The following is a 14090-nucleotide window of genomic DNA, read 5'->3' as shown; positions in this document are numbered from 1 at the left end:
GAGTGGGCAAGGTTGTTAATGATGACTCATGAGCAGAGGGAGGTGGTAGCTCCTCTGCATCAGTTCATTGAAAACTCTTGACACACTTGCTAGGCGAGAAGTACACAGCTGTGCAGCTGCCGAGATATCAAACTGAAAGAAATAAAACAAGAAAGCAAGCTGTAGTTGAAGTATGATGAGCAACAGAGTCACATGATCAACTGCCATACTGTTTTGTTTAGACAGCTGAGTATTTTTTTTAGACATCAGCTTTTAAAATCTTATGGTAGTGATGTTAAGAATGTAGTATTTCCTTACTTGTAGAAGAGTAAAGAATGCTTAAATCGATTTTATTTTTTCTCCCATATAGATACTGAAACATCAGAGGACATTGAACAGAAGAGGAACAAGCTTGGATGAAACAAAAAGTGAATGGACTGTTGAAATGAGTGATGGAAAGATACTGGCCTGACTGTCAAAGAGGGACATCATTTACGTTTTAAAGTGGAGCACAACTTGAACTATGGAAGTGGAAGGACCTTTTATTTAGGAGTCACTTAAGTAAATCATCTGGGATGACAGCTTACATGAATGAAATTTAGCAAACCTCTTAAGAAACCCCATTGAAGTACTAAGAAAAATGGAGGCACATGAACCTGCTGTTGGCCAAAAATGCACCAAGGAGCAACGGGAAAAGAACCCCTTACAAAGAAAATGGGTCTCTGAGCCCTCTGCTGGAACGAAAAGAGGTACCTTCGCAGATGGAGATGTTAAAAGACACATGCATCGTGAGCAAAGTCTTACGAGTGGGACAAGCCTTGCTTGCTCCGCTCAAAAATTTAGCTCTGGAAAGCTGATGTCATCTGCAGTGACACACTCATCACAAGAAAGCCAGTTTCAACAGGTCTTCCCTCGGCCTTACTCCTACCAGTTGCCACATTCATATCCGCAGGAGCCTTTCCTTGGAGGTACAAAGCCACAACCTGGGTTAGAGGCTCATGCCTGGTCTTTCTCTGGTCAAATGCAATCTCTGCCACCAGATGATATGTTTCCTGTGCACTCCCGCTCTCATGGAGTATTTCCCCGTCAGAAGTCTCCAGCTGGTTTTGGCCAGTTTTCCCAATCTGGACCCGAGCAGCCAGATGAAAGTCATAAGAAGGAACAAAAACCCAAGAAGCCAGGAAAGTACATATGTCACTACTGTGGCAGGGCATGTGCTAAACCCAGCGTGCTTAAAAAACACATCCGGTCCCACACAGGGGAGCGTCCTTATCCCTGTGTTCCATGTGGTTTCTCATTCAAAACCAAGAGCAATTTGTATAAACATCGAAAATCTCATGCTCATGCTATCAAAGCAGGACTGGTTCCATTCTCTGAGTTCGCAACTCGTACAGACACTGATCAAGCATCTTCAGTTGGGGAAGCAGAGGCACACTCTGATGGCGAACAAAGCACTGACACTGATGAAGAAACTGCGGAAGGTGCGATGTTCCCTGAAAAACGTAGCCCGCAGATGTCCTTCGAGTCTGACAAGAGCCCGATGGAAAGGGGACCAGCGTATGCAGATCCAGCAGAGGAACTGTCGGTGGCATCTATGAAAGTGCCTATCTTAATTGTTTCAAAACAAGGGGTACCATCACCTGCCACAGAGTGTCCCCAGTTTACAGACATTAAAGGTTCGGTTATCGGTGGACAGATGGGCAGAGGAGATGAGTCTCATACGGTTAAACAGAGACTTGCCTTAAGACTCACTGAGAAAAAGGACCAGGATTCTGAGCAGTCTCAAAATCTCTTGAGCCCCCACAGCAAAGGTAGCACGGATTCTGGTTATTTTTCCCGCTCTGAGAGTGCCGAACAGCAGATCAGTCCACCCAACACCAATGTAAAGACATATGAAGAGATAATGTTTGGAAGAACTTGGTACCACAGAACCAACTCCAGATCTAGACAATCAATTGGGATGGTAGCTATTGCTAGTCAAGACACTAATATCAACAAGTCTAGTGCCATGCAGGAGCTGGCCATGGGCAAGATATCAGAGGGTCACGTATTTTATCAAAGTGATTGTGGAGAATCACAATTAATTGCTGGATGTGACCCAAAGCATTATCACGCCGGCTCTTGCCAAACTACCACAGGTCTTCTGGAAGCACCTTCTGATTCAGGGCCACTTATTAGAAGCAACTCAATGCCAACACCTTCCCCAACCAACCTCAATGTCCCACCAAGTCTAAGAGGGAGTCACTCGTTTGACGAGATGATGACCCAAGATGACGTCTTTTACGGTGGAGCTGCGGGTCTAAAAAGGTTAAGGAGGCAGGCCGCCTTTGAACACTCTGCCCAAGAAGGTCACGGAGAATCGGAGAACTACGGGAAAATCGCAGGTCTGAACTCAAGTTTGAAAATGGGAGAGAGAGTGCCTTTGATGCCAGAATTTAAAGGCTCTGGGTCAGAGATGGCTTGCCCAGAAGTACGCACAGCATACGCTTCATACGGTACAAAGGTGGGAATGACAGAGTTTACCACAAGAAAACGGCGCATGAAAAAGAGTGTGGGTGAAGAGGAAGACTGCCTCGGACAAGATGATAGCAGTCGAAGTGGCTCTACTGAAATGACAGGGGATTATGACCTAAGACAAGGAAGTCAAGATTCTGCAAAGGCTGCTCCTGCTAGTAAAGGATCGATGTTTCGAGCACACAGCCCATCAGACAGTTTTGACAGGGGCTCATGTATGACTCCAGAGGACATTGTACTTGTTCAGGATTCAGACACGAAGACTGCCGGTAATGTAATATCTGTCATTCAACATACCAATTCGCTGAGCAGGCCAAACTCATTTGAGAAGACCGAATCAATTGAACATCCATTTTATCAGCCGGATAAGCATGCTGGACATCTTTCTGAGCAATCAGACTCAGAAATCATTGATGATGTGCAGAGCCCTGATTCTCATCATAGATCGGAAAGCATGGAACATCAGCAGCAGGGTGACGGAGAACATGGGTCTTTCTCTTCAAACCCATTGTATCATATACCCCACAAACTTGTACGACAACCCAACATTCAAGTGCCTGAAATACGAGTTACAGAAGAGCCTGACAAACCAGAAAAAGAACCTGAATTACCAGTAAAAGAACCAGAGAAACATGTTGAGGAATTTCAGTGGCCTCAAAGGAGTGAAACATTGTCCCAGCTTCCCGCAGAGAAGCTGCCCCCAAAGAAGAAACGTCTGCGTCTTGCAGATATGGAGCACTCTTCTGGGGAGTCAAGCTTTGAGTCCACTTGTACTAGCCTTTCAAGAAGCCCTAGTCAAGAAAGTAACTTATCTCACAGCTCAAGTTTTTCAATGTCTTTTGACAGAGAGGAAAACATCAAATCTGTATCCCCAACTAAACAAGATGACTTTGCTAAGCAGTCTGAGTTCTTAACCGTTCCAGGCAGTGGCCATTCTCTGTCCATACCAGGCCATCATCAAAGAGAAATGCGACGCTCATCATCAGAGCAGGCCCCCTGTGCTTTACCCACTGAAGTACCAGAAATACGTAGCAAATCCTTTGATTATGGAAGTCTTTCGACCGGTTCAAGACAAGGAGAAGTTTATGCAAGTGCTTCAGCTATGAAGGAGCGTAGACGAGGTTACCTTGTTAGACAGGCATCTCTCAGTGTCTATCCTGAAGTAGTGGTTCAAGAACCAATCTCAGAGTTAAATATCAAACAAGAGCATTCTGACCATGTTTCTCAAATTGGTACATCCTATTGTGTAACTAGTGACTTGGCAAGACCCAGAAGAGGTACACAGTCGGTTTTTGGATCACATCACTTGCTGCAACAGAGCATCAGTGAGGACAGTCTATCTGAGGATCATTTCCAGAATCCTCCTCGTTTGCCTGCACAGCTTTCATCAGACAGTGAGCATTCAGTGCATGAGCACATGACCCAGGATATGATTCAGCACTCTTCACTTCAGAGCAACCTGCCATCCTCACCTTTCTTGCCATTTCAACCAATGCTCTGGCATCCTGAATCAACACAAAGAAACAAGCAGCACCTGGCATTCCAGTCACAACAGTTACAGAAGCTACATATCAAACAGCCAAATGTACAGCCCATGCTACAAAAACCATACCAACCTCCTCATCAAATTCAGGTGCAAACAGACTCCAAAACTGACGGGGCAAGTCACAACTATCCATATCCCTCAAGAGCCTCCCCACAGCAACTCGGGGTCTTGTCATCTAAAGTGCTGACTACAAGCTTCTTACAACAAGTTCAGCCTATCTTTGCTACTCAAAATGTAGGTTCACAACCATCACTCCCTGGAATGCTGGTACCGGTCAGGATCCAGACAAATGTGCCATCTTATGGTAGTGTTATGTATACAAGTGTTTCACAAATCCTTGTCACTCAATCTCAGAGCACAACTTCTATCAGAGTTTTATGCACAGACAATGCGTCGACTGTTTCACTAACAGGCACTGCATCAAAGCAGCAAGTTGGCATCAATTTATCTAAAATACTAGGACATTCAGAAGGGTCCTTAAATATTCCAATATGGAAAGTACCTGAATATTTACCTGGGAGCCTTAATACAGGAATTCCTTTATCTTTGACGTCAGGAACTATCTCTACTACAGACGCTTCCTCTAGTATCGGAGGGAGTAAGAGAATGTTGTCGCCAGCTAGCAGTCTTGAGCTTTTTATTGAAACCAAACAACAGAAACGGGTCAAGGAAGAAAAGATGTATGGCCAGATAGTAAAAGAGCTTAGTGCAGTTGAGTTGAGCAATTCCAGTGCACCGAAAGATAAGTCCCACAAACCTGAATTTTCAAAGAGAGATGACTCTATAGATGAACAAGAGAGAATGTCCTCATCTCCACCCGTTGATTTCTTGTCATCCAAATTCCTTGGGTACCCATCTACACCTCGTTTACCTGATGTGCCACCGAAAGATAACTTCATTCCACCCTTGCAAATTATTACAAACTTGGCTAGCAGAGCAGATTCCCCAGAAGAGCTTGATGTAGATGAGTCTACCCCAGAGGCAAGCTCAAGCCCACAATCCGTAATCTCCTCCAGTGATACTCAAGAAGAATCTAAGCAGAACATGGGTAACAAGTTCCCAGTTAACATGCTGGTGCAGCTAGCTGCCAACCAGGGTGGTGGAAATGTTGGTAGTACTCTCTTGCTCACTGACTTGGCAGATGTCCATCAGTTTTTTCAATTCCCAAGTCTTCGCACACCAACCAGTGTCAGCTGGTGCTTCCTAAATTATACCAAGCCAAATTATGCACAAACGACTCCCTTAACCTCTGTGTATGGTTCTTGGTGCGTCAGCTCTTACAACCCAAACCCACTCAACCTCAGCACCAAGGCCACCTTGGCACTTCTTCGGTCCAAACAAAGGAAGAACACAGAGATGTATACAATGGCTGCTATGTATCAACCTGGCACTGGAAAACTTGTTTCGTCCCTCCGGTGGAAACAGAAGTTTGAGCAGGTAGTCCAGACTTCTTCTAATAATACAAAAGAACACTTTAAAATTCGAATTTAATTGAAAAGAAAATTATTAACAAGTAACAATATAAATTCAATTCCATTTTTTTAATCAAAAAAATATTTTATAGCATTGCAGATTAATATAGTAGTCAGCATTTGAAGTGGATCAAAAGCCTTCAAAGTTGTCCTAAAGCCAAAACAATACCTGTTCTTGCCTTAGGACAACTTTGCTAAACATTTTTGATCTACTTCAAATGTTGACTACTGTAGTTTATTAATAAAATATATATAGACACATTTTTTCTTTTCTGTTTACATTTCTAGTTAAAGCCAGAGCTTATACCGTTGGATGTTGGAAAGTTTGGGAAGAAAATGAAGGGAATCAGCTCAAGAGACAGGGGAAAAGAGGACCATGGAGAGAAAGAAGCTTCTTCAAAGCAGACTGAACCCACTCGCATCAAAATCTTTGAAGGAGGGTATGTGTTATTTTTGAACACATAACGTAGTGCTCTTTATACAAGATGGTACTTCCCCTTTTCTAAAATGCAATTAAAAGTTTACTACTGCTGGGAAACAAATATTATGAGCTGAGGAAAACATACAAATTCATTTAATGATGCTAAAATCAGTTGAACAGTGCCTGGAATGTATACAACAACATGGCATTTGTAATGGGTTCCTCAAATCTGGTCCTGGAGGGCCACTGCCATGCAGAGTTTAGCTCAAACCCCTGATCAAACTCACCTATCTGTGATTTTCTAGAGATTCTGAAGACCTTGATGAGCTTGCTCTGGTGAGTTCGATTAGAGTTGAAGCTAAACTCTGCAAGGCATTGGCCTTCCAGGGCAACATTTGAGGAACCCTGATGTATATATTAGGGCCGGGACTTTAACGCGTTAATTTAGATTAATTAATTACACAAAAATAACGCGTTAAATTTTTTTAACGCATTTTAATCGCACTAAGTTTTGCACCGTGGAACGTTTCTCACAGGATGAGATTCGGCGGACCGATTATACTGGAGCACAAACTAGAGTTCAGACAAGCCAAAGAACTTATACCAAAGAAGCTGCGTCCGTCCTAAATAGTATTGTATGTCCCAAATCGTAGTATGTTTAAAAAGTATTCCATAGATTCCCGGATGGTCTACTACTTAACGATCAATGCACACTCTTAACTGTTAATATTGCCCGCAACACACTGCGCCCTGAACGAGGATTCGATTAGAACTACAAACACGCATAAAAAGTGTTAAAAAACTACAAACATGGAGGATATACGCGACCAACGGACAGGTAGAGAAAGGGGTTTGAGTGATAAATAATCAGTGTGTAACCTGATAAAAACTATTTTTTAAATGTTAAACGCCTTATATTCCATGTGCAGCAACATTTATAATGATAGGTTTGGTGTTTGGTCATTAATGTTTAAATGCATAATTAAGCAAACACAAGAGTTCTCGGAATGAAAGACTGGTTAAAGAACGTGCCTCTTGTTACACATAATGGCAATCTTGCACTGGTCTGTTGGACTTGGTTGAACAAAAATAAACAATATTTTGTTGCTTAAGCTTATGTATTCAGTCATTATTCAATGGTATACTAAAAATCCATGTAAAAATCTTAATTCTCACTGTTCTCAGGTCAAATATTTACATGCGATTAAAATGCGATTAATTTCGATTAATTAATTACAAAGCCTCTAATTAATTAGATTAAATTTTTTAATCAAGTCCCGGCCCTAGTATATATATCATTGGGTGATCTATATAATTCCTGTGCAGGGGAAAAAAACTTAAATTGATACAGCTGTGAAAATGTTTTAGTTTAAAACATACAATAAAACCATGCCTTGAAAATATATAATGTGAGCTTTTTGATGTATGTGATTTCATTCCCCACTAACATTAACCAATGTATTTGATACATTCCAATAATGTTAATAACCCTTGCCTTGTTTTTATTTCAGGTACAAATCCAATGAAGACTATGTTTATGTGCGTGGCCGAGGCCGGGGAAAGTACATCTGTGAGGAGTGTGGGATCCGCTGTAAAAAGCCAAGCATGCTGAAGAAACATATTCGCACACACACAGATGTCAGGCCATATGTCTGCAAGTTCTGCAACTTTGCTTTTAAAACAAAAGGTGGGTTTACTCATCCATTTCCAATAACCAAAAACATTTTATAATTTGAATGAAACCATAAAGAAGACATCGGATTAAAGTTTTAACTTTTTTAACTTCTTTTGACTTTAGTCTGCCAGCTCAGAAAAGCTAAAAAGAAAACACGCAGCCAGGTCATTATGGGCTTCCGGAAACTGTCATCCAGCAAGCTGTTTCAATTTGTAGCCGTTTTCAACGTAAATAGCTAGCTATTTGAATAAGACCACCTCCGAGCTGTATATATGGATGTATTCACGTCCTTTGTTGACATGCCCCACGGAAGAGAGGGGTGGGGTAAACAGTAGCTCATTATCATTTAAAGAGCCATGCACCGAAACGGGTTGTTGTGAACAGAGCTGTTTTTGACGAGATTAAAAAGGTGTTGTTTTACACAACCACTGAGGAATTTTAATCAAAGTATGTTACAGAAGTTTCATGAATATTCTGAAGAGTCATATCAAATGGGCATCCGATGTCCCCTTTAAAAACCATTTGTTTCTACCTTGCTGAACAACAGAAGATCTCTGTACTATTTAATCAGAATAAATTGCAGGTTAGACATCATTTTGGGCATGCCAATGCAAGCAATTCAAACACTTTAACATCTGTTTTCAGGAAACCTTACGAAACACATGAAGTCAAAAGCTCACATGAAAAAGTGCTTAGAGCTTGGAGTGTCAGTGACATCTGTGGATGAGGCGGAAGCAGAAGAACCAGGTATGATTCAGATTCTGCATTCTTTTATTGAGTGGAGCCAATATTGCAATATGTTGGCAAATGGTAGTAGTACCAGTACAGAAGAACTAAAAACAGAAACCTTCTACTGCAGGTTAAAATAAAGTATTTTTTTAATAAAAAAAATAATTTTACATGTTCTATCAAAGTAAGGCAACGAAACCCAGTAACCTTTCTAGTCCATCTGGAGTGCTTTGAAATACGCAGCGTTATTCTATGTGTGGATGTAATTTCAACTGAAACAGGAAGTTGGGGCTGCAGTCTCGCCCCCTTTTTAAAATAGCAGATATGGCTAGTAGCTAATAGCTAGTAGCGTTTCGTTCATATCACAGCTTGGGCTAGAGCCATTGAGCTCAGTAAAGCTGCATTTGACAGCATATTGCAACCACAATCTCATCCATGTAGCTATAAAATATACCATTCTGTGTAGAATTCAAATGGGTCTGATAAATTTAATGGTCTGCGCCGACTCGTGCATATGATACGCTTCATGTTATCGTGTCTCTAGACCGCTTTGTGAAACAGCGCAAAACCAGACTTCTTTCGCTCCAACAGAAAACATATTTACACTGTTTAAATTATTTCCTGTCCCCTATAATAGTGCACTACGTGCTTTTCACCATACAGAAAATACTAATTAATTAACTACGAACGAGTGACCAATTTCAGTCGCAACTTAAGCATGTATTTATAGCGTAGGGTGCGGGTGCTTCAGATTCTAGAGAGCATTTGATTGGACAGAAAGTTTAATGAGAAGTTGAAGTGCAGGGTGATGTCATCAAAATCGTTGATCCATATTAGTGGAAGTTAGAGGCAAGAGGTTTAAATGCTTATATCTTGTAAATGCAAATTTTGTCATTGGTTTAACCCCCTGGGGCCTGAGGTGTTTTGGGGCCCTGAAGAAGTTTTGACATGCCCTGACATTTGTGCTTTTTTCAGTATCTTAAAAACATATGAATGGTTAAAGTCAGATTACATTGTAATCAGCACATATTGGGCTACAATAATATGCAAGCAACATTAATGTGCATGTTTGTGTTTTTGAGAAAACTATGTTTATGCGTGGTTATTGAAAATCTAAAGTTTTGAAGTCACTGAAATAAGGCCATGAAGCACATACAGGACATTTCTTTACAACACTTTAGATAATTGGATGTCGTAGGCTAGAATTTTTTCAACCAAATGATGTGAAAATCATCTCGTTCACTCGTTCAGAGAAAACAATATATTGATTTAAATTTTATAAAACATGTTTTGTGATCGAAAGGGATTATTCATAGGTGTGGCAATGGCCCATGAATATTTAGCAATTCACACCTGAAAGACAAAAGGGCCCTCCCTAATGGCCCCATCAATGATGACTGAAACAATGTGAGAAGATTCAGAGAATGGAGTTTTAGTATATTTTTATTTTATTTACTATCACTGTATAACCAAAACATACATAATGAAGGTCCAAGACACATTATTGAGCTCCCTCATCTTACCACACAGATGTGCACAGACTTTGTGGCATTTCTGAAAACTTCTTCTGAATTCTGTTCAACAAATGAAACAAATCTTACCTGCTATTTTGTGTGCCCTTAAAAAAATACAAAAAAAGTCAAAAACTTGTTTTACACTAGAATATCAGTGTAGTTGAACATCTCAAGTTTCTAGTGCTCTGAGAGGAAAACAGTTTGAAGGGACTCAAGGGAAAGAGGGCAGGATTCATCTTTTGAGCAGGTTTGAGATCACTACAAAAACAAAACAAACCAAAAATCATATCAGGATCATCTGTCAGAATACAGTCTATACTCTAGAATTTGTACTAATGTAAAAAAAAAAAGGACATGTAATATCTAAGAAACTAATAATTATCGTTTAGCACTATATTACTAATAAACGTGATGTAAACACACATTCAGTGTAAGCACTCATATTACTTTTACACTGTTATACAATAAAATAAATAAATAAAGTATGATTCTACATTCATAAAGATATCGTCATAAATGCATCTCACAGTCATAATCACATCGTCTTTCTAGAACATTATAAATATCCTGCCATTGTAAGAGATGCAATGCAATCAAACGTACTTCATAATGTTTCATTTGATAAAGTCAGGAATTTTAGTTTGGAATAAGTCTAACTAGTAAAATGTGTACATGTTTTGTCAAAGTAAATAACAGCGAAAGCTAGTAGGAAAATGAAAGTAAGACTTACTCATGTAAATGTCTCCTCCTGCTGGGTTTGCGTCGCATCGCGTCCTTCTTAGGATTGAGGTACATATAAGTCTTATTCCTCACAGCATGTCTTCATTCAGTAACAAACTGTAACCAAGATGAACTTGAAGTCATGTTGCTTTGTTTCGGTGATGTGGGAGTTTCCTCGCGTACAGATACTCCGGTCCTTGCAGCGCTAGTAGCACATGGCTAATTTGCATGGCAAAAGATTTCGCGATAGTGGGCGCGGTCACATTAGAGATAATTAGTTGGAACTGGATAGACTAGACATCTCCTTGGTTTCATATAGATTAATTTATCACAGATTATTTGTTTTTGATAAAACTTACTTTGTTTAAAAGCATAAATCTCAAGCTTTCAGTAGATACCACTTTTATGTTTGTGTGCTAAATATTCACCGTGTTTGAATGATATAAGTGACGCATTTCTAAAAGCAGTTCACGGAGACAGAGAAAACAGAAATCACCCTGTTTGTTTTCTTTATTCTAAATAAAAAAACACAACTTTCTGCTGTTCTTTTGAGTGTGCCCAAATAAAAGTACACGCTTTACAGTTTCCATTGATGTATATCTCTAATGTGTATGACTTAAACCGACAGAGCATTTTTAGTGTCTTTTGCGCTGATCTTAAAAAAAGTAGGTTGGTCACACCGGCGTGACCGTCGGCCCCAGGGGGTTAAAAAATACACTAGCTTACAGATAACCTTAAGGCTAAAATATTCATACTGAAAGCCAAAACTTTCATTTTTATTTAATGTGGACTTTAAAACACCTCAAACAATGTTGATTAACCTGTGAAAGTCATTTGAGAAAATGTGTTATTGTTCTTGTTTTTCCAGACACCACTGAGGAGGTCCAAAGACCATCAGAAAAGATTGGCATGTCAGAGATAATGGCAGAGCACCAGTTCTCTGATGCCGATGACTCCGAGGGTGCAGAAGAGGATGGAGATGAAGTCGATGAAGATGAGGATGACGATGACGAGTACGATGGTGATTCAACTCCGAAGACACGGTCCCGAAGCACAAGCCCACAGCCATGTGCCATCCCCTCGCACTCCATCACGGCAGTCGCCGCTTCACAGGAATCCATACCAGAGCCTCTGGCCTCCGTCTCCAAGCAGCCTCTCTTCACTTATTTCACTAGTCTGCCCAGTATTCAGATCACCCAACTCATGGCACCCAGTGAGAAAGCTGGTGAGGCCCAAATGGCTGAATACCAGAAGCTCCTTCAAGGGGCTCTGGGTGAAGATCACAAAAACAGACTGGATGTGCCTAGCTCTATGGATGAAGACCTGGCTCTCTCTCCGGAACACAGCTCATCCTCCTTTGACTTCTCCTGCTCCCGTCTGTCCTCACCTGGTTGTGATTCCTCCCCTCTGCGAGAAAATTCACCTTCCTCTAGGCGATATTTGTCCCCTCGAAGGGACCTCTCCCCACGCGGCCGTTTGTCACCAAGGCGAGAAGCATCTCCCCTTAGGCATATCTCCCCCAGGCGGGATGTTTATAGAAGGGATTTGTCACCGAGGAGGGACCTTTCTCCAAGAGGACATCTTTCTCCCATCTCCCTGACAGGACGACCGACATCCCCAGGAAGGGATCTCTCGGGCAGACTTTCTCCCAGAAGCCGCAGGGGCATGATCAGACCTGTGTCCCCCAGGAGGGGTCTCCACTATCAAAGCGGCCCATGGGCGCACAGCCCCAGCCCACATGCAGAGATGATATCATTAAGCCAAAAGACCAAAAGCCATGCAGACCTGGAGGTGGTAAGTTATTATATTTGCCTCAAAAACAGTTAAAACTTTATCTCTCCAAATTTGGTGAGTTAAGGGATAAAAAGTAATTGCTGTTCAAAGTGAGGAATGATAAGAGCAATATGCCAGAGGAAAGGCAATAGCCAGTATACAGTACAGTATGTTGGATCATTAATGAAGTATGCAAAACTCAAGTATACAATTGCAGTGCGGACAGGTGTGGACAAGTAAATTGCAGGGGTAGTCAGTTAAAGGATGGTTTATGCAAAAATGAAAATTACCCCATGATTTACTCACCCTCAAGGCATCCTGTGTATATGACTTTCTTCTTTCAGTACTATAAAAAAAATGTCCTGGCTCTTCCAAGCTTTATAATGGCAGTGAATTAGTGTGATTTTTTTTTTTTAATAGTCCAAAAGAAATCTAATAAAGAGCATTCATCCATCATAAAAAGTGTCCCACAAGGTTCAGGAGGTGAGAAAAAGGCCTCCTGAAGCGAATCAATGCATTTTTTAAGAAACATATATATATATAGAAACATATATATATTTAAAACTTTATAAATAATAATCTCTAGCTTCCGTTAACTGTTGTACACATATTCCTAATAGAACGCCGTTCCAGCGAATGACATAGGATAAGGGTGACCATCATCCTCTTTTCCCCAGACATGTCCACTTTTTGGACCTAAAAAAATCTAGTCGGCTGGGATTTCTAAATCACCCAAAATGTCCGGGATTCGGCTTTTGCTTTTTACAGTCGCCATTCATTGTACTTTTTTGTATAAAAGACTTCTCATGTACATGCATAAGATAGTTAGAGGAGGCTAGAGATTACTGTTTATAAAGTTTTAAATATGGAAATTTTTCTTACAAAGACGTATTGATTCACTTCAGGAAGCCTTTATTCACCCTCCAGAGCCATGTGGAGTACTTTTTATGATGGATGGATGGATGGGCTTTATTGGACTTCTTTTGGACTATTGTAAAATAACACCCATTCACTGCCATTTATAAAGCTTGGAAGAGCCAGGACTTTTTTTTTAATATAACTCCAGTTAGATTTGTCTGAAAGAAAAGAAAAAAGTAAATCATGGGGTCATTTTCATTTTTTAGGTGAACTATCCCTGTAATGTCTCTAACAAACAAATTGCGTCATACAACAGGATGGAGCATTTCTATTTATACTGTATACTACTGTAGCTGATTAAGAACTCCCTGGAGAAAATGGAAAACTGCAGTGCCCATACAGTATACACAGTATAGCAATTCATTTCACTGCTACCTGGCTTGTTACCATGGAGCTAGGGGGATAATAAGATAAATGAACGACGTCTATTATGTAAACTTGGCCCTTTTTTACTGGCAACTGTTGTTTTTGTTCTTTGCGGTCTTGTTAAATTTTCCAAACTTTCCAAGAGGTCCAGTTTAAATAACTGTGAAACAAGCCCCAGATAAGCAGAATAACAGAAAAGCATTTCAAGAATTCTTTGCTAATCTTATAACCTAAGGTGAATTTAGCTTCACAGAGATTTTTTTAATCCTTAAAGATTTTCCAGGAATATGTTGTTTAAATTAACCATATCTTCTAACTGTTTAGGACCAGCGAAAGACATCTCATCTTCAAGGGGATGCTCGCAACGCAGACACCCCCAGTGTCCACCAGGGATTATTTAGCCATCTTCCCCTGCACTCCCAGCAACAGATCCGCACTCCGTTCTCCATGATACCCATTGGCG

At 40.6% G+C, this 14090-nt stretch overlaps 1 protein-coding gene across 1 annotated transcript in view; it reads left to right on the top strand.

Annotated features, from left to right (window-relative positions):
• The first annotated feature begins 357 nt into the window (after positions 1 to 357).
• Positions 358 to 14090, top strand: part of hivep2a (HIVEP zinc finger 2a) — a 26909-nt gene continuing 13176 nt past the window's right edge. Inside the window, exons 1-6 of the mRNA XM_073852778.1 lie at positions 358 to 5476; positions 5800 to 5951; positions 7444 to 7619; positions 8253 to 8354; positions 11439 to 12364; positions 13952 to 14087. Coding sequence (XP_073708879.1) covers positions 620 to 5476; positions 5800 to 5951; positions 7444 to 7619; positions 8253 to 8354; positions 11439 to 12364; positions 13952 to 14087 — 6349 coding nt within the window. The 5' untranslated portion in view covers positions 358 to 619. The remainder of the gene's footprint in view (positions 5477 to 5799; positions 5952 to 7443; positions 7620 to 8252; positions 8355 to 11438; positions 12365 to 13951; positions 14088 to 14090) is intronic.

Source organism: Garra rufa, chromosome 13, assembly GCF_049309525.1.
Source record: "Garra rufa chromosome 13, GarRuf1.0, whole genome shotgun sequence".
In the NCBI taxonomy this organism is placed as follows: Eukaryota; Metazoa; Chordata; class Actinopteri; order Cypriniformes; family Cyprinidae; genus Garra; species Garra rufa.
This window is presented reverse-complemented; position numbering and strand designations above follow the sequence as displayed.